We start from the raw sequence: 18,381 nt of genomic DNA on the forward strand, positions 1-18,381 counted from the left end.
CTATCTATCTATCTATCTTCTTTTAAGATGAATACTGAAAAAATAAATTAATTGTTCTCAAAGTGAGGTCCAGGGACCAACAGAGGCCCCTGAAAACCCAGATCTATCAATAATCGTTGTAAATAATCTGACACCAACAAAAATATATAAAATATGAATTTTCCTTTATTCCAAAAAGTGCACTGCAAATTAGTATAACTTCAAAGATAAAAAATACAATCCTGAGTAAATAAGTAAACAACATATAAGGCCACATCAAAAGTAAACTTGACACAATATATATAATGTATAATGGAAATAAATAACTTCAAATAAAATTAATAATTAGTACAAAATTAGGCTTGGCTGGCTTGTTTTTGGTGCTGTGGAGTACATTTTGGCAGCTCCAGCCCCCCCGTGGCTGGGGCTACAAGCAACTGCCTGGTTTTCCTGTCTGCACAACCTAGACTCTATTCATTCATTCATTCATGCAAGCATTCATTCATTCGTTCGTTGATAGTCACTCACTGCATGTTAGAGGGTATATGTCTCGGAATAGTTCAGATTTAGTCTTTACTGACACAAATAACAACAGCAGAAATATTAAAACCAAAATGTTCAAATGTACAGTTTACAGTTATGGTGAAAAATCATAATGACTGTTTGCTTGATTTTAATTCCTATAAAATGTAACCATGTACAAAATAATAAAAACATAAGTACATAAAATACAGGGTAACACAAAAAAGAAAAAAAAACTACTTGTTTCCATTGTGGTCCAACAAAGCGCATCATATGTACGAAAAGCGCCCCATTTTCGTGCCCCTGTCACGAAACAATAGATAATGTACTTTTCATAATGTCGTCACGAAATTTCGTGAGACTGGGCTGGTAAGGGTCGCACTTTTGCGCGTGTGAGGACTCTTTGTTTTGACGCTTGCCTGAAATAACAGAAATGTTGCGTTTCTCGCGGGGTGCGCGTTGCGTAATGTGAGTGCTGTGGACACAGTCAGTGATGTCAGTGGAGCGCGCACCTTCCAGAACGCATCTTTGGTACAGGCGCGGAATTCTTTATTTCCTCATCGTCCACAACTAAGAATCTACGTAGCCGGGTTGTCCTTCCTAAGTGGACACTTTAAAGACGACTTGATATTATCTGAACGAACTTTATAGTTTCGAAGCTGGAGGAGAAAAAAAAAATCAATCAATCAGGTAGCGCGTGTCTGATAAATCTTCTTTACTGGAGCTGTAATCTTTGCAGTCAGGCAGATTTCCAGCCCGTGCGTATTTCTCCCAGTTGTCCTTTTTGGAACTTCACCCGGCGCAGCTGCCATTTCGTCTTTGATCGCGCTGAACTTGGTGACAGCAGCAGCAGCTTTCAGCACCATGGACAGCGGCGTGGTGCACATCTCCAAACAGGACAGGTGTTCTTCCGGCCACCCGGAGGAGGACTGCGTCTCAAACTTCACCTGGCAGCCGGACATCTTCAACTACACCCCCAACGGCACGTGGGACTCCGAAGCGGACTTCATGTCCCCGATCATCCCCGTCATCGTGGCGCTGTACTCCGCCGTGTTCGTGGTGGGATTGGCGGGTAATTGTTTGGTGATGTACGTCATCATCAGGTGAGCATGAATAAGCGTGTAACTCATAATTGACGAAAATGATTCCTGTTCATGCGGAAAGGCGAGAAATGTAGTTTAAATGATAATGAATATGATAAAAAAAAATAATAAAAAAAAAAACGATGTAAGTGTCCGATCGCGCGTCACGCTGCACTTTGGCTTTTCTCACTTTGACAGAGGCCCTTATGGAGCAGTGTTTGGTTCAACACGTGCGGCTCCAGGTGGGCTTGACGGGGCTTTACCCAGAAATGGGGGTCATTGCAATTTGGCAATCCGCTCATTCAAGGAATGACATGATTTAAAAATGGATTGTTTTCTTGTCAATCAACTACATTTAGGAAACAGAACCTGGTGACGCTGACAAATGTGGTCAACAGCCTCACCTAAAGGAGAGCAGGTTCTATCCTGATTGTGCCATTAGTTGTCAAATGTGATTGTTTTTTCTTTTATTTAGACAAAATTTTAATTAGAGGCACTACTTTTTTGTTTTTATTTTGCTGTTCTAACTTTGTTGTATTCTATGCCTTTGTAATAAATAATAATAATAATAATAATATCTATTTTACTGCACTCTGTAAAGTAATTTGTGATTGGTATCCGAAAGGTGCTATATAAATAAAGTTGACTGTACTTACTTACTTACTTACTTAAATATTCAGCCTGTAAATGTTCTGAATCATTATTACATCTGCCAAGGATGTAATAAAATCATAAGCATTTATTATTTGTCTGTCTGTCTGTTAGCAGGATTATATCAAAATTACTGCATGGATTTTGACAAAGTTTTCACCACAGATAGATATTAGGGCATGGGAGACTCCATTAAATTTTGGAGGTGATCCAGATCTGGATCTGGATTATGGATCAAGATTTCACTTTATATAGGCTTTTAAGGATTACATCAAAACTACTTAACGGATTCTCACCAAATTTGCACCACAGATAGATATAAGGACATGGAAGAACCCATTTTGTAGGTGATCCAGATCTGGATCCAGATCATTTCACTTTATATAATTCACTTCATAATTTCACTTTATATAGGCTTTTAAGGATTACATCAAAACTACTTAATGGATTGTCACCAAATTTGCACCACAAATAGATGTAAGGACATGGAAGAACCCATTTTGGAGGTGATCCAGATCCAGTTCGCTGGATGTCAGAAATCTCTGATTGCTCTCCTTATTTATAATAATAATAATAATAAAGTAAGTCCCTTCAGTTGCTCCCTTGTTTTCACTCAGGGTCACAACAGCAGATCCAAGGTGGATCTGCATATTGATTTGGCACATGTTTTACTCCGGATTCCCTTCCTGACGCAACTCCACATTACATGGAGAAATGTGACAGGGGTGGGATTTGAACCAGGAACATTCTACACCAAAACCAAGAGCACTAACCACTTGGCCTCCACCCCTGCCTTTTATTGTTAATAATAATAATAATAATAATAATAATAATTTATTATTATTCACATGGGTATGTGCCCCTATCCACTGCCCAAAAAAGGTCCCATAACGGCGGTAATAAAATTCCTCCCTCAGGTATCTGGGCTCACACTCCTGGACAGGGTGAGATGCTCGAATCTCCAGGACAGACTCAAAGTTTAGCTGCTGTTTTTTTTTTTTTTTTTTGCATTGAAAGGAGCCAGTTGAGGTGTTTTGGGCATCTGGTGAGGATGCCCCCTGATTGTTTCCTTAAGGAGTTCTTCCAGGCACCTCCTGCTGGGAGGAGGCCCCGGGGAAGACCCAGGACCCGCTGGAGGGATTATATTTCCCAAACAGCTTGGGAATGACATGGGATCCCCCGGAAAGAGTAACAGGACTTGGTCATGGATAAGGAAGGGTGGGCTTAGCTGCTTTGTCTGCTGCCACCATGACCCAAACCCAAGTAAGCATCAACAAATTAAATGAATTAATGAATATTATTATTATTAAGGTGACACTTTAATTTGACATTAAAATGCATATTTTCAGATTTACTACAAATTCTGTTGGTCAACATGAAATCCCCCCCCCCCCCCCCCCACACACACACACACACACATACACACACCTTGCCCCACAAATGAAATACCTCTGGTTCTGCCACTGTGGCTGAAACACGGTGTCTGTGGTGGTGTGTTTTATTAAACTGTTGTTTTTTTTTTTTATCTTTAAGCACTCATTATATCAGCATTTTGAAGTATTTATCACAAAGCAGCACGAATATGCAGAAAATGCAGAAAGAAACATCCATGCTTCCTTTCTAGATTCATTTGTTCTTTGTGTTCGGAGCTGCTTACTGTATTAATTATATGATGTGACATTTACCTTGATAAATAATTTGTAAGACACAAGAACATGATATTCTTGCTCCTACACACGTCATGCTTCTCTGCAACACACGCCAGCCAATATATAATTATCTTATTCTTATTTTTGAAATCCAACAAAGGATGTTCCAGCCATGCATACGTACAGTACTGTGAAAAGGTTTTATGCACCCAAGTGTGTTTGATATTTCTATTTAATCATTGTGTCAGCTGTAAATCACATGTGAAATGTCCAAATATTTCCACATTCCTATTTTAAAAAATGAGGTCTGCCAGCTCTCTCTCTCTCTCTCTCTCTCTCTCTGTATATATATATATATATATATATATATAAAAAACTATATATATATATATATATATATATATATATATATATAGTTATTGTACTTGGCCCCACAAATCTTAGAAATCACATCCTTACTCTGGATGGCATTACCCTGACCTCTAGTAATACTGTGAGAAATCTTGGAGTCATTTTTGATCAGGATATGTCATTCAAAGGGCATATTAAACACATATGTAGGACTGCTTTTTTGCATTTACGTAATATCTCTAAAATTAGAAAGGTCTTGTCTCAGAGTGATGCTGAAAAACTAATTCATGCATTTATTTCCTCTAGGCTGGACTATTGTAATTCATTATTATCAGGTTGTCCTAAAAGTTCCCTGAAAAGCCTTCAGTTAATTCAAAATGCTGCAGCTAGAGTACTAACGGGGACTAGAAGGAGAGAGCATATCTCACCCATATTGGCCTCTCTTCATTGGCTTCCTGTTAATTCTAGAATAGAATTTAAAATTCTTCTTCTTACTTATAAGGTTTTGAATAATCAGGTCCCATCTTATCTTAGGGACCTCATAGTACCATATCACCCCAATAGAGCACTTCGCTCTCAGACTGCAGGCTTACTTGTAGTTCCTAGGGTTTGTAAGAGTAGAATGGGAGGCAGAGCCTTCAGCTTTCAGGCTTCTCTCCTGTGAAACCAGCTCCCAATTCAGATCAGGGAGACAGACACCCTCTCTACTTTTAAGATTCCCATGATGCACTGTTTCTTTCTCTTTTTGCTCTGTATGCACCACTCTGCATTTAATCATTAGTGATTGATCTCTGCTCCCCTCCACAGCATGTCTTTTTCTTGGTTCTCTCCCTCAGCCCCAACCAGTCCCAGCAGAAGACTGCCCCTCCCTGAGCCTGGTTCTGCTGGAGGTTTCTTCCTGTTAAAAGGGAGTTTTTCCTTCCCACTGTCGCCAAGTGCTTGCTCACAGGGGGTCGTTTTGACCGTTGGGGTTTTTACGTAATTATTGTATGGCCTTGTCTTACAATATAAAGCGCCTTGGGGCAACTGTTTGTTGTGATTTGGCGCTATATAAATAAAATTGATGATGAAATTGATGATATATATATATATATATATATATATATATATATATATATATATATATATATATATATATATATATATATATATATATACTGTAATATCTAATGTGTCATTTGAACTTAAAAATACAAGTGAAAGGGCTGCCTTTATCTTTCATAATTGATTTAACTCATTCAGGTAGTTGTTTGAATCTGAAATGGTCAGTTTTATAAACCTTTTGTTTCAGTTAAGTTGACTTGGATTTGTCAATTGATTTAGCTATTTAGGGTAGTTGTCTGAACTAGCAAATCTGTTTCATTTTAATTAAAACTGTAAGTTATGTAAACCTTTTGTGTCAGTTAACTTGACTTGGATTTATTAATTGATTGACCTGCTTGGTTGTGATTTGAATTTGCACACACACACACACACTTAAATGAAATCGATTAATTTCACCGAGTGAAAGTTTTACCTCCGAAGAAACATGTGGTCGACAATGCCCTCCAACTTGCGTCCAAAATGGAGGAAGGGAGGAAAGGAACACATGTTCACCCCCCTGCAGCTGCATTCCCACAATGCATTTCAAGAAAAGCATGATGACGCAGGCGTTTTTATCCCCAAAGTCAAGTTGACTTACATTTCTAATTCAGTTGGGCCTGGATTTTCAAATTAGCATTTATTTTGTAGTTGAGATGTTTTAAACTAATAATTTCATGTTATTATAACGACCTCAGTAATCATGTGTCTTAATGACATAGAATAATATGTTAAGATAACAGACAAAATCACAATTTACAGCGTATATATATATATATATATATATATATATATATATATATATATATATATATATATATATATATATATATATATATATATATATATATATATATATATATATATATATATATATATATATATATATATATATATATATATATATATATGTATGTGTGTGTGTGTGTGTGTGTGTGTGTGTGTGCGTGTGTGCCATTTTGCTCCAGATTGATGATGACAAGATAGTTGATGACACAATTCAATTTTCATTTTTAAATAAATTACATGAGCACACCTATAGGAAAAGATGCATTTTTAAGGGTGAAGTGTTCACACATTTTACTTTATATATTTATACAAACAATAGACATTTGGCAGCTTTTTATGATTAATGTACCTATAATTGCCACTTAGTATTGTACCTTTGCTGCTGTAATAATGATTAGCAGAGAGAAGTGTTTTAACTCCTCAGCAAATCTTTATGACATCATAAGGTTTGGCTGTTGGAGATAAAATGACAAATTTTTGACCTGAGGCAGATGCAGATCATAATCAAATTCAGCAAAACCCTTCCTTGACCTGAGAACCATATAGAAATGTGTCCAGCAATGTTTTTTTTTTTTTTAAGATTTCTTTCAAGCAAACCAGAGAGTAGCAAAAACATAACTGAAGCCAATACTGAACACCTGTTTCTTTCTCCACCACATAGATACACCAAAATGAAAACAGCTACCAATATCTACATCTTTAATCTGGCTGTGGCCGATGCTCTGGTCACCACCACCATGCCCTTCCAGAGTACTGACTACCTGCTCAGCTCTTGGCCATTTGGAGAAGTGGCATGCAAAGTCTTTATTTCTATTGACTACTACAACATGTTCACCAGCATCTTTACCTTGACCATGATGAGCGTGGACCGCTACGTGGCTGTGTGCCACCCTATCAAGGCCCTGGATTTCCGCACACCCATGAAGGCCAAGATCATCAACGTGATCATTTGGGTGCTGTCATCATCTGCCGGTGTCCCTGCCATGGTACTCAGTGGCACGAAGACCAGTAATGGTACCTTATCCCCTAATTATGCACACATTTCTACAGGGGTGTGATTGGTATTGTACCATAATCTATGTGTGTGTGTGTGTGTGTGTGTGTGTGTGTGTGTGTGTGTGTGTGTGTGTGTGTGTGTGTGTGTGTGTGTGTGTGTGTGTGTGTGTGTGTGTGTGTGTGTGTGTGTGTTTGTTTATTCCACCAAACTTGCTGTGTGTATGTAGGTTGATACCAGAACTGCCCTTAATGAGTTTGTTTTGGCAAAGGTCATGGTCATTGCAGTTCAAAGTTTGGTTCACATGCGGTTCACATATGCAGGTGGGTTCAGGAACTGCCCATGTGAAGTTAAATTTGTTGGCATATTCCTCCCATGTCCTTTTGCTGATTTCTGCCAAATTTAGTATGTCAGTGAAAGCTGACCCTGAAATTGCTGTTAAAGAATGAATTTGGGCAAAGGTCAAGGAATATGGGCAGCGCGGTGGATTAGTGGTTAGCACTGTTGCCTCACAGTGAGAAGGTCATGGGATCGATTCCCACCTGTGGACTTTCTGTGCGTGGTTTGTATGTTCTGCCCGTGTCTGCGTGGGTTCTCTCTGGGTGCTCCAGTTTCCTCCCACATCCAAAGACATGCAAGTTAGGTGGATTGGAAACTTTAAATTGTCCGTAGGGGTGCATGCGGGTGTAAATGTGTTTGTTTGTCTATATGTGGCCCTGCGACAGACTGGCGTCCTGTCCAGGGTGTACCCGAACTCAAGCCCTATCAATGCTAGAATAGGTTCTCGCCCTCCGTGAGTGACAAGAGGAAGAAGTATAAGGGACTTACTTTAAATGCATTGAATTAAATTCTCAGCAGGAAACCGATGGATTGCCTTCTCCAGGTAGGGAATGAGTTTTTGCCCCAAGTGAAGGAGTTCAAGTACCTTGGGTCTTGTTCACAAGTGAGGGGGCAATGGAGCGTGAAATTGGCCAGATAATCGGTGCAACAGGGGCGGTATTGTATTCCCTCTACCGTACTGTTGTGATGAAAATGGAGCTGAGCCAAAAGGCAACGCTCTCGATCTACTGGTCAGTCTTCTTTCCTACCCTCACCTATGGTCACGAAGGTTGGGCCATGACCAAAAGAACTAGATTGTGGGTACATGCAGCTGGCATGGGTTTCCTCAGGAGGGTGGCTGGGGTCTCCCTTAGAGATAGCACCAGAAGCTCAGTCATCCGCGAGAAGCTCTGAGTAGAGCCGCTGCTCTTTCACATTGAGAGGAGCCAGTTGAGGTGGTTCAGGCATCTGGCAAGGATGCCACCTGTGTGCCTCTCTAGGGAGGTGTTCCAGGCACGTCCATCTGGGAGGAGACCCTGGGGAAGACTCAAGACTAGGTGGAGAGATTATATCTCCACACTGGCCTGGGAACACCTCGGGATCCCCCAGTCAGAGGTGGTTGAAGATATATGTATATGTATGTATGTTTGAATTGGAATTCCAATATGCAGACCTGTTTTGATTCACAGTTGGGGTACCTGTCTTGGTTCTTGGACAAGACACTTCATCTGCACAATACAGAATCTGGGGATTAGCGCTAACACAAATAAGTTTCAGAGCCCATGGAGCACTTTCTTCTTCATATTCTTCTTGTCTGCCAGGCTTGCTGTCTGCTGGGACCCAAAGTAGTTCCATAAAGTGGTGGATGGGTCACCAAGCAGCACCAACAGAACATCCCAGTCCTGACTTTCCTAGCTCAAGCTTTGATATGTTGTGGAGGAGACGATGGCTTTTTCTTCTTTTTCTGATGGATTGTTCGTAGTGTACTTCAGTCTACTTTGCTCATAGCTGTTTACATGTATGTTTCTAACTCTGCTGTTTTGTAACTGAAACCATCAGATACTACAGAATGTGCCCTACAGTTCCCTGAACCCTACATCTACTGGGACACCCTAATGAAGATCTGTGTCTTCATATTTGCCTTTGTGGCTCCTGTCATTATCATCACCGTCTGTTACACGCTGATGGTCCTACGGCTGAAGAGTGTACGCCTGCTGTCAGGCTCACGTGAGAAAGACCGAAACCTACGCCGGATCACACGCCTGGTCCTCGTAGTGGTGGCTGTCTTTGTGGTGTGCTGGACTCCCATCCACATCTTCGTTCTAATCAAGGCTCTGTCATCCAACGTACCAGAGACCACTGCCGTGACAGCCGCCTACTTCTTCTGCGTGGCACTGGGCTACACCAACAGCAGCCTCAATCCCATTCTCTACGCCTTCCTGGACGAGAACTTCAAAAGGTGCTTCAGGGACTTTTGCTGTCCCAGGATCCAAGGCCATGGTAACAGCCATGCTGTGAGCCGGGTGAGAAGCACTCTACGGGATCACTCGTGTCCTACAGATGCACGGGAGGATGGGAGGCAAGCCAGGGCCGTATGACTAGCCATGGACTCAACATCTGTTTGCCAGCAGGGTTGTGAAGACTCCGTTGATGTTGATGTGACTCAAATTACCACTGCCATCTGAAAATTAGAAGCCAGTGAGAGGGCGAGTTCTTATTTCTTTATCTAGAAAGTGGATCAGAAGGTCCAACATGCTTTTTCCTACAAAGATCAAGAAAACTGATAGATGTAATCTAGAAAATTAGAGCACAAACCCACGAGACTGTCACAATCTTAGTGTTCTACAACTAGTTCTATGTTTGGAACCACCAACCAGTCATAAGACTGCCTGGTTTGTTCTAAGGTACACCATGCCTAAATACTACATTACTGCATGGTACAGTATGTACAGTGGCTACAAAAATACACACTTCCATTGGTTTATGAGTATGATTTGGGTCACATTTTTGCAGGTTTTTTTGGCATTACATTTCTTAAAAGTTATCATTGCATAATTGTTCTAAAATTACACTTGTTAATTTCAATATTTAAAGAAAGTGACAACATGATTATGTTCAGAAATAAATATTTATTTTTCACACTTTACTTGTGTATTGCCAAATAACAGTAATCATAATAATTTACCTGTTTTGTGTTAAAAAGAGTAAGCACTTATACAGTCTCAACAAACTGTTACAATTAAATGTTTTTCATAGTTCCCATTTGAACTACTACGTTTTGTGGCACTGGTTGACATAACTAGATTAAGTAAAAATAACATATCATTTTTAGAGTGCAGATATTAGAAATTATAAAGTAAAATGTTTTTTTTTAAATATAAAGAAGCCAAATTATTTTTCAATTTATACATAAAACAACAACAAAAAAAATCTACACAGAAAATGTATACTTTTACAGGCACTGTAGATATACAAAAATGTTACAGTGTACTGTATATCACAAAGGAATTTAGCTGTTAACATTTAAAAAGTATGTAATTGTAATTTGTGACATGTATTTTTCTCTATTTTTTTTTCCAAGCAAATGACATGTATGTCAGATATGATCAAGAAATGTAGTATTTTATTGTGTAGCTGTGTTCAGTTTTTTTTTTACATCGAATTTTCAGAAAAAAAGCTTGTCTTATATTTTCAGAAGAAAATAATATTAGAAGCGTCCAGCCCCGCTCCGGGAGTGCTCCGGGAGTACGGGGTCCGGGGTCCTTTGCTAAGGGCTATCCGGTCCCTGTACGACCGCAGCAGGAGCTTGGTTTGCATTGCCGGTAGTAAGTCAAACCTGTTTCCAGTGCACGTTGGCCTCCACCAGGGCTGCCCTTTGTCATCGGTTTTGTTCATTTTTTTATGGACAGAATTTCTAGGTGCAGCCAGGGTGTAGAGGGGGTCTGGTTTGGTCCCCACAGAATCTCGTCTCTGCTGTTTGCGGACGATGTGGTTCTGTTGGCTTCGTCAAATCAGGACCTTCAGCGTGCACTGGGGTGGTTTGCAGCCGAGTGTGAAGCGTCCGGGATGAAAATCAGCACCTCCAAATCCGAGGCCATGGTTCTCGACCGGAAAAAGGTGCTTTGCCCTCTTCAGGTCGGTGGAGTGTCCTTGCCTCAAGTGGAGGAGTTTAAGTATCTCGGGGTCTTGTTCACGAGTGAGGGACGGATGGAGCGTGAGATCGATAGACGGATCGGTGCAGCATCTGCAGTGATGTGGTCGCTGTATCGGACCGTCGTGATGAAGAGAGAGCTGAGTAGGGGGGCAAAGCTCTTGATTTACCGATCGATCTACGTTCCGATCCTCACCTATGGTCATGAGATTTGGCTCATGACCGAAAGAACGAGATCGCGAGTACAAACGGCCGAGATGAGTTTCCTCTGCAGGGTGGCTGGGCGCTCCCTTAGAGATAGGGTGAGGAGCTCAGTCACTCGGGAGGAGCTCGGAGTCGAGCTGCTGCTCCTCCATGTCGAAAGGAGTCAGTTGAGGTGGCTCAGGCATCTTTTCCGGATGTCCCCTGGACGCCTCGCTGGAGAGGTGTTCCGGGCACGTCCCATTGGGAGGAGGCCCCGGGGAAGACCCAGGACACGCTGGAGGGACTACATCTCTCGGCTGGCTTGGGAACGCCTTGGGGTTCCCCCGGAGGAGCTGGGGGAGGTGTGTGTGGATCGGGAGGTCTGGGTGTCTTTGCTTGAGCTGCTGCCCTCGGGACCCGACTCCGGATAAAGTGGAAGAAAATGGATGGATGGAAATAATATTATAATACAAATAATGAATGTTTATGAGTGTAATGATAATAATATTTCATGAAATATTCTTTCCATTGAATGAATGAAAAAACATTCATTACTTGTTTATATAACACCTAAAATAGATCCTTGTCATTTAATATTTTATTAATTTATAAACAAGAGAAAAGAGACTTACGCCCTTCCCAGTCCTACGGTGTCCGCCAAAGCTCGGTAGCAAGACCGACATGCCCCATCTCACCCAGGTGTCATCTGATGGAGCCTGCTGTGCCCCAGTGGCTCCCCGCAAACCCCGAGCTGTGGTGGGGTCAACCCAGCCTGCACGGCTCTACCTCCAGCAAGCACTGCTTTCTCAGAACCTCCCAGACTCGCTTTCAAGCCCCCTTGGTGCTTCCAGCCTTCCCATCCATTACCCAGTGTGTCTGGGCACTGTGTTGGGCTGCTGTTTGCTTTTAAGCTAAGTGCCATCGCCGCTAATGTGAGCGCATGGCAGCATGCAATAGCATTAAATGTATGAAACCAAAATTGCATGGTAAATGGAACACAATGTCAAATGGTACGAATAAGCTATATCACGACATACAAACCACTAATCAAATGACAAGGATCTATCCAGGCGTTATATAAAGTTTAATAGTACTTACATGTATAGAAAGATCAACTGGTACTTTTCAAATGACTGCTGTCTGTGCATAGAGTAAAAATAAGTAGTTACTCCAGATTATTATTATTATTTTTTAACATTATTGTGATTATGTGTAGCAGTTCGGGGCTTTGATAGTTTTGTGAATTTGTGAGAAATATTGTATCTTTGAAAATTAATATCTCATCACTTTAACCATACACCAATGTAAATGATTGAACATGTTGTCAAGGATCCTCTGTCAGATCATATGGAATCAAAGTCGTATCTCCTTGACAAGAGGCTCCACTTTGACAAGTCATACATATTCAGTTTTACAACTTCAGTGGTCATCGTTCTTTAAAATGTTCTTTAATCAGCCGCTTCTACACCTGACACTGAGCTCATAAAGTTTTCAGCTTTGACATCAAAGCTCAGTTTTTAATCATGGCTCATTCTCATCCTTTCTAAAATATTTATACATGTCAAACTGGGCACAGGGCTTCACGGCAACTGCCAATATGGCAATAACACACCGGATACAAATCAGGGCCAATCTAATGTTCAGCTTGTTGTTTTCAGTGTTGTTATTTGTTCTTAGCAGGTTTGAAAATATTGGTAATATATTCTACTAGTATAAACAGAAATGGTTAACATAGGGAATTAGGATTTCGCTTGTAAAAAGAAAAAAAATGTTTCTTTCTAATGTATAGTGTTTATTAAGCGCTTATAATGTGATTGTGTACAGTAATGTCTGATTCATTACTGATTCTTTGTTGTTAAATGAAGTAAACAGATTACAATATGCACAGCACTGTGCAAAATTTTCATCATTCTTAACAAAAAAGAGAGCTCTATTTCTTTTCCAACCATCAATCATATTCCAAGCTACAAAGCATGAATTAAGTTTTTCACTTGAACTTGTGTTTGATTAGTACATGCCATGCTTTTAAAAAAAAATCTTGTATAATGTAATTTATATGAATAATTTATCTGTTTTCTCACACACTGTAGCTTTTACAGGAGTCATTAGATCAACAGGAATGAATGTAATTTAAGGTCTCTAAAGTTTGAAATGCAGTGATAACACTTGTATATTAGTAATTATAAAATATGATTGTGTGCCTTTCTTTGTATGCCTTATTTTTAGCCTTTAAAAAAAAAGTCATATTATACATATTTTTCAGTCAGCTATTGTAGGTCCCAGGGTGTCAATATTATTAAAGATATTAATGATTAGGGGGGAAAAAAGTTGTATCCTTTAAAAATATCGAAGTAAAATTCAGGTCATGTCTCAATGCCTGTCTCTTTAAATTAAAAGGAGCTGCTACTTGCCACACCCACACTGTGTTGATCCAGCTCAGTGGGTGTGTTTTACAGAGCAAGCTGAGTTCCAGATTTGAATGTCTGTAAAACAACTCCAGACATCTATAACATGGAGGCCCAAATGTTGCTTATTGTAGGGAAGATTGTCATAGAATTTAGTCTGAAAGCATAATTTTACTACTGCAAAAGGTTCAAAGCAGCATACACATTAGTGTACCCTTTAAACACATTTGTCTTCTCTGAAAGAACAACAAATACACACTGAAAAAAGAGCCAACATTAAAAAGTGTTACAACTGGTAAAACCTTAATGAATTAAGTTGTTTGAACTATCTGAAGTTCAAACAACTTAATTCATTAAGGTTTTACCAATGGTAATGCTTTTTTAAATTGGTTCAACTATTCTCTTTTTCAGTGCAGTGTAGTACTGCGCCCCCCCCCCCCCCAACACACACACACACACACACACCTCCTTTTAGAATATGAAAATGTGTCACAGAATTCTTTTATTCTACATTTTTGTTGATGCTGTAAATTATTTTATAGACCAGATTACATTGATACTGAACTGTATTCAAATTTTGAGCAAATATAAATGTCTTTATAATGTGACTGTAATGTGCCACTTTGTAAAAATCTTTGTATCTGTTTGGCATTCTGCTGTATTTATTTGCTTTAAATGTCAGAAACATGTGTAATTGGTTCAGAATAAAGCTGGAAAATGTGACAACATTCTGTACCGTAAGATAACGTACTATTTCCTTCCTTCATGTAAATGAAAATCATTAAGTAATATTCCAGATCAACCATGGAATTAGTGGATTTATATAGTCCTCTACACGGAATATGCACTGACTTCAAATATAGCCACTGTGTGAAGGCAGAGGTTAGTTCTTTTAAGTTTTACTTCAGTAAATTGATTGATTGATTTTTATTCATATAAAATGTAAACGTGTAAGATAATACAGTACAAAAATGTATTAAATAAACATGGATACATAAATATTCAATGTAACACAAAAAAGCATAAAGCACTTGTTTCCATTGTGGCCCAATTATTCTGTTTCAAAAGCTTGAATTGCCAAATGAACCAGATTCTATATTCTGTTAAATTATGTGTTTTGAAACCATTGAAACACTAAATGAAACACTTACTCAAAAAAAAAAAAAAAAAAAAATCATTCACACTTTCAAAAACATTAAAAACAAACAAACAAAAATGCAACTTAAGCCATTGTTTCAGTCAGTGATTCACAGTTTTGAACCACTGGAAACATTGAATTAAATGATTCACAATATTAAATATTTGAAAAACTGAATGAATCAAATGTTATAGAAAGCACTTTTATGTTTTGAAATGCTCAAAACACTAAATGAAACATTTGCTGAGGAAATCAAAAAAGGGAGTGACAGAGAGAGAGAGAGAGAATGAAACATTTTCTTAACTAAAATAATTTGCAGTTTTGAATCACTGGAAACAGTAAATTAAACAATTACTGGAAAAAATTACTGTTTCAAAAGCTAGAATTGTTAAATGAACCAAAGGTTTGGTAAAATAATTCACTGTATTTAAACACTCCAAAAAAAAAAAAAAAAAAAAAACAATTGTTTGATTGATTGAACAATTGCTTCAGAAACTGATGCACTGGATCCAAAACCTTGAAAACCTAAATGAAGCAGTGGCTTCAAAAAATGATTCACAGTTTGAAATGTGGACTAAATTGCGTTCATATGGTGCTTTTTCACCTGAGGACAGCCACTCAAAGTACTTTCCGACAATTCCTCATTTTCAGTCATTTGTGCACAGCATATACTGTCAGAATCCAACCCCCCGTCTGCATCGTGACACCTGGGTAAGGAATCAAGCAGGGGATTGCCTGTTGGGGTGAAATACGGTCAGGACCTTGTGTGCCCTGTGGCCGCTATGGTAACGATGAAGGCCCAACCCTGAACACAAAACAGCTAATGGGGTTCCGATGAAACAAGAAGTCTTCAACGGTAGATCAGGTAGAGGAGGTGATGGCTGTGAAGGCTGCAACAGGTCCTCAGACTCAGATCATCTGGGATTTCACAGCCATCAGACCAGGCTAAGGACCTGTCAAGGACTACGATGACGGTGTCCAACATTTCCACGTTAAACAAACCAGCGCACAGGCATCTTTAGATCAATCCCGGATGTAGATTTTCTCTGCATCTGCCATCCCATCTGGGACTCAATCAAGAAACAATCTTCCTCACCAATGAGGGATTGCCACATACTGTCAAGCAATATTTGAAACACTGAATGAACAAATGTCATTGTTTCAAAACATTAAAAACAATGAATGAACTGTTTCCTTCAGAAGAAGATTCAGCATGTTGAATGACTCCAAATGCTATGATAGTGACACTAATGGGTACCTCATCTCCCAAAATCAATTCCTGTTACACCCCCGCCAGTGTAAACAAGTTTTTTTTAGATATTGATCTGTACCTTTACTTCATCCAGTAGTGCAGAAACATTGATGAACCATGGTGGACTAGGTGACAAAGTATCAGGCAGTGCACAGCAAGTGTCAATGCTAGTTTGCTATTGATGCAAACTGGAATAAATACCAAATACTTTCATGCTCCTCTCTGCACCTGTAGTCAGATTGGTCTAAAAATGATGTGTGGTGAGGCATTCTGCTGCTAAATTATAATAAAGAAGCAACAGAAAGTGATTGCGCCACAGACCAACAAAAACTTGTTTGAAGTTGTGCTCGGCTTCTTCTGCAATTTATACGTAATATTCAGATAAATGTCATACAGGTACAGGTAGGTCCACAGTGCACATGCACTCTGCTTGTACATATGAGATGTACAATAGTTCTCCTCTTCATCATCACTCATCAAACTGAATTTAAAACAAAAATTGAAAAGTTAAAGTTAATGTGAAGTACAAAACTGTTTTCAGAGGCAGGGATCACCAATGGGTTGGCCAGGAGGAGGGACCTTGAGGAAGAGGGCATCAGCCTGATGGGGTGTGGAGGAGATTGGGTAGTCAGAAGAGGAATTAGGTGACCATCTGCTTCACCTCAGGGAGCTTTGGTGGACCACTACTGCTCATCTGCGATTCATTTCCTTGCCACAAAATGTCTCACGTCTGTTACATGTTGAGCCAACTATCTAAATACGGATGCACCATATTCAAGTGCATGCAGCTCTTAAAGGCAAGGTCACTGACTGGAGTCATTCAATTTATGTGCAAAAAAAAAAAAAAAAAAACCCAGCCAATATTATAGGACTAAATACAACCTCTTTGCTTTTGAGTTGACACATTTGAAATGCACTTTAAGCCATGCGTTACACATCGATGCCATGTAAGAACTCTCAGTGAGTCTCTGGGTGATATCATGTTGGCACTGACAAAGAACGTTTTTTTCTTCCCAAGGTCGGCGTTTATTTTGTTGCGAACTGTCAACATCACAGTGATAGGGATAGTCATGGTTAGATTGTATATAAAAGACCTTTAAGGGGTTTGAAAAGAAATTTAAATCAGTCTGCCTTTGCATTAAATGTGCTGTCAATCATAACACAAAAGTCACTGCTTTATTTCTTTCTTTTAATGCATACATCGCTTAGAAAGCAATTACAGCCAGGCTCTTTGTGTTTGCTTTAATCGTCCTCCTTATCCAAAGGAAAAACAGTCTCCCAACAGCTGATAAAACTCTTACATTTATGCACTTGGCAAAAATTTATCTGGAGAGGTTTTAATCAAGTAAAGGAGCATTGAATTGGGGCCACAAAGTCTATCAGCTTAGCCATTACTGACATAATGCCACAGGACTTCTCTAGTTAAGTTGAAATAACTTTAAAAATCTATGCAGATTGTGATATCACGTCTTCTAGTTGAGACAGCAGTTCATTTTTTAGAGTGTACAAGCAGCCATCCATGTAGAATGGAGGGTCCCTGACCTGCATGTTTTCTACGTCTATTCTTTGGTTTTTGTGGCCATTTAAATTGAACATTGAAAGCCCCATTTAATGTATATTTTACATTATATCTTAATGAAATGTGCCCCAATCACTCTCATATTTGAAAGTGAGGTGCAGACTGGCACTCACTGTCACCTCACAAAGTTTGATCCAGATCTGATCTGGATTGTGGATTTTGTGGACATTTGAATTTAATATTGAAAGCCCCATTTAATGTATATTTTACATTATATCTTAATCAAACATGCCCCAATCGCTCTCATATTTGAAAGTGAGGTGCAGACTGGCACTCACTATCACCTGACACAGTTTGATCCAGGTTTGATCTGGATTGTGTTTTTGTGGACATTTGAATTTAATATTGAAAAGCCATTTGGTGTACATTTTACATTAAATCTGAATCAAAAGTGCCTCAGTCACTCCCATTTTTCTGTTATGGATTTACTTACACCATGAAAATTGGATGGAGGTTCCAATTTTATGCGCGTTTGTCTATCTTACAGTTATCAGTCATAAACCAAATGCCAAAAAGTAATGACAAATGGTGCACAGCAGAGACAACCAATGCTCTGTGAAAATTATCTGAAAAAGAATGCATAATCCGACCCCCCCCCCCCACACACACACACACACAACACCAAAAAAAACTTTGATTCAAGTGCATGAACTAAATACATGCTCCTGTCATTTGATCACATCTAATTTAGTTTATGAAAAGTTACTTCTAACAGGACTTTGACCTTGAATTTTTTAGAATTGGAAGCTTGTTTGCG

At 39.3% G+C, this 18,381-nt stretch overlaps 1 protein-coding gene across 1 annotated transcript; it reads left to right on the forward strand.

The window, feature by feature from the left end:
• The first annotated feature begins 1,265 nt into the window (after window positions 1–1,265).
• oprk1 (opioid receptor, kappa 1) lies at window positions 1,266–9,652 on the forward strand. Its single transcript, XM_034182426.1, has 3 exons — window positions 1,266–1,604; window positions 6,765–7,117; window positions 8,976–9,652. The coding sequence occupies exons 1-3, from the start codon at window positions 1,366–1,368 to the stop codon at window positions 9,512–9,514; spliced, it is 1,131 nt and encodes a 376-aa protein (XP_034038317.1). The 5' UTR covers window positions 1,266–1,365; the 3' UTR covers window positions 9,515–9,652.
• The last annotated feature ends 8,729 nt before the right edge of the window (window positions 9,653–18,381 follow it).

This window comes from Thalassophryne amazonica, chromosome 12, assembly GCF_902500255.1.
Source record: "Thalassophryne amazonica chromosome 12, fThaAma1.1, whole genome shotgun sequence".
Taxonomy (NCBI): Eukaryota; Metazoa; Chordata; class Actinopteri; order Batrachoidiformes; family Batrachoididae; genus Thalassophryne; species Thalassophryne amazonica.

Coding starts and splice junctions, on each gene's coding strand:
- oprk1 (XM_034182426.1), top strand. CDS start 1,366: ATGGACAGCGGCGTGGTGCACATCTCCAAACAGGACAGGTGTTCTTCC. Junction 1,605..6,764: donor GTGATGTACGTCATCATCAG/GTGAGCATGAAT, acceptor TCCACCACATAG/ATACACCAAAATGAAAACAG. Junction 7,118..8,975: donor TGGCACGAAGACCAGTAATG/GTACCTTATCCC, acceptor TGAAACCATCAG/ATACTACAGAATGTGCCCTA.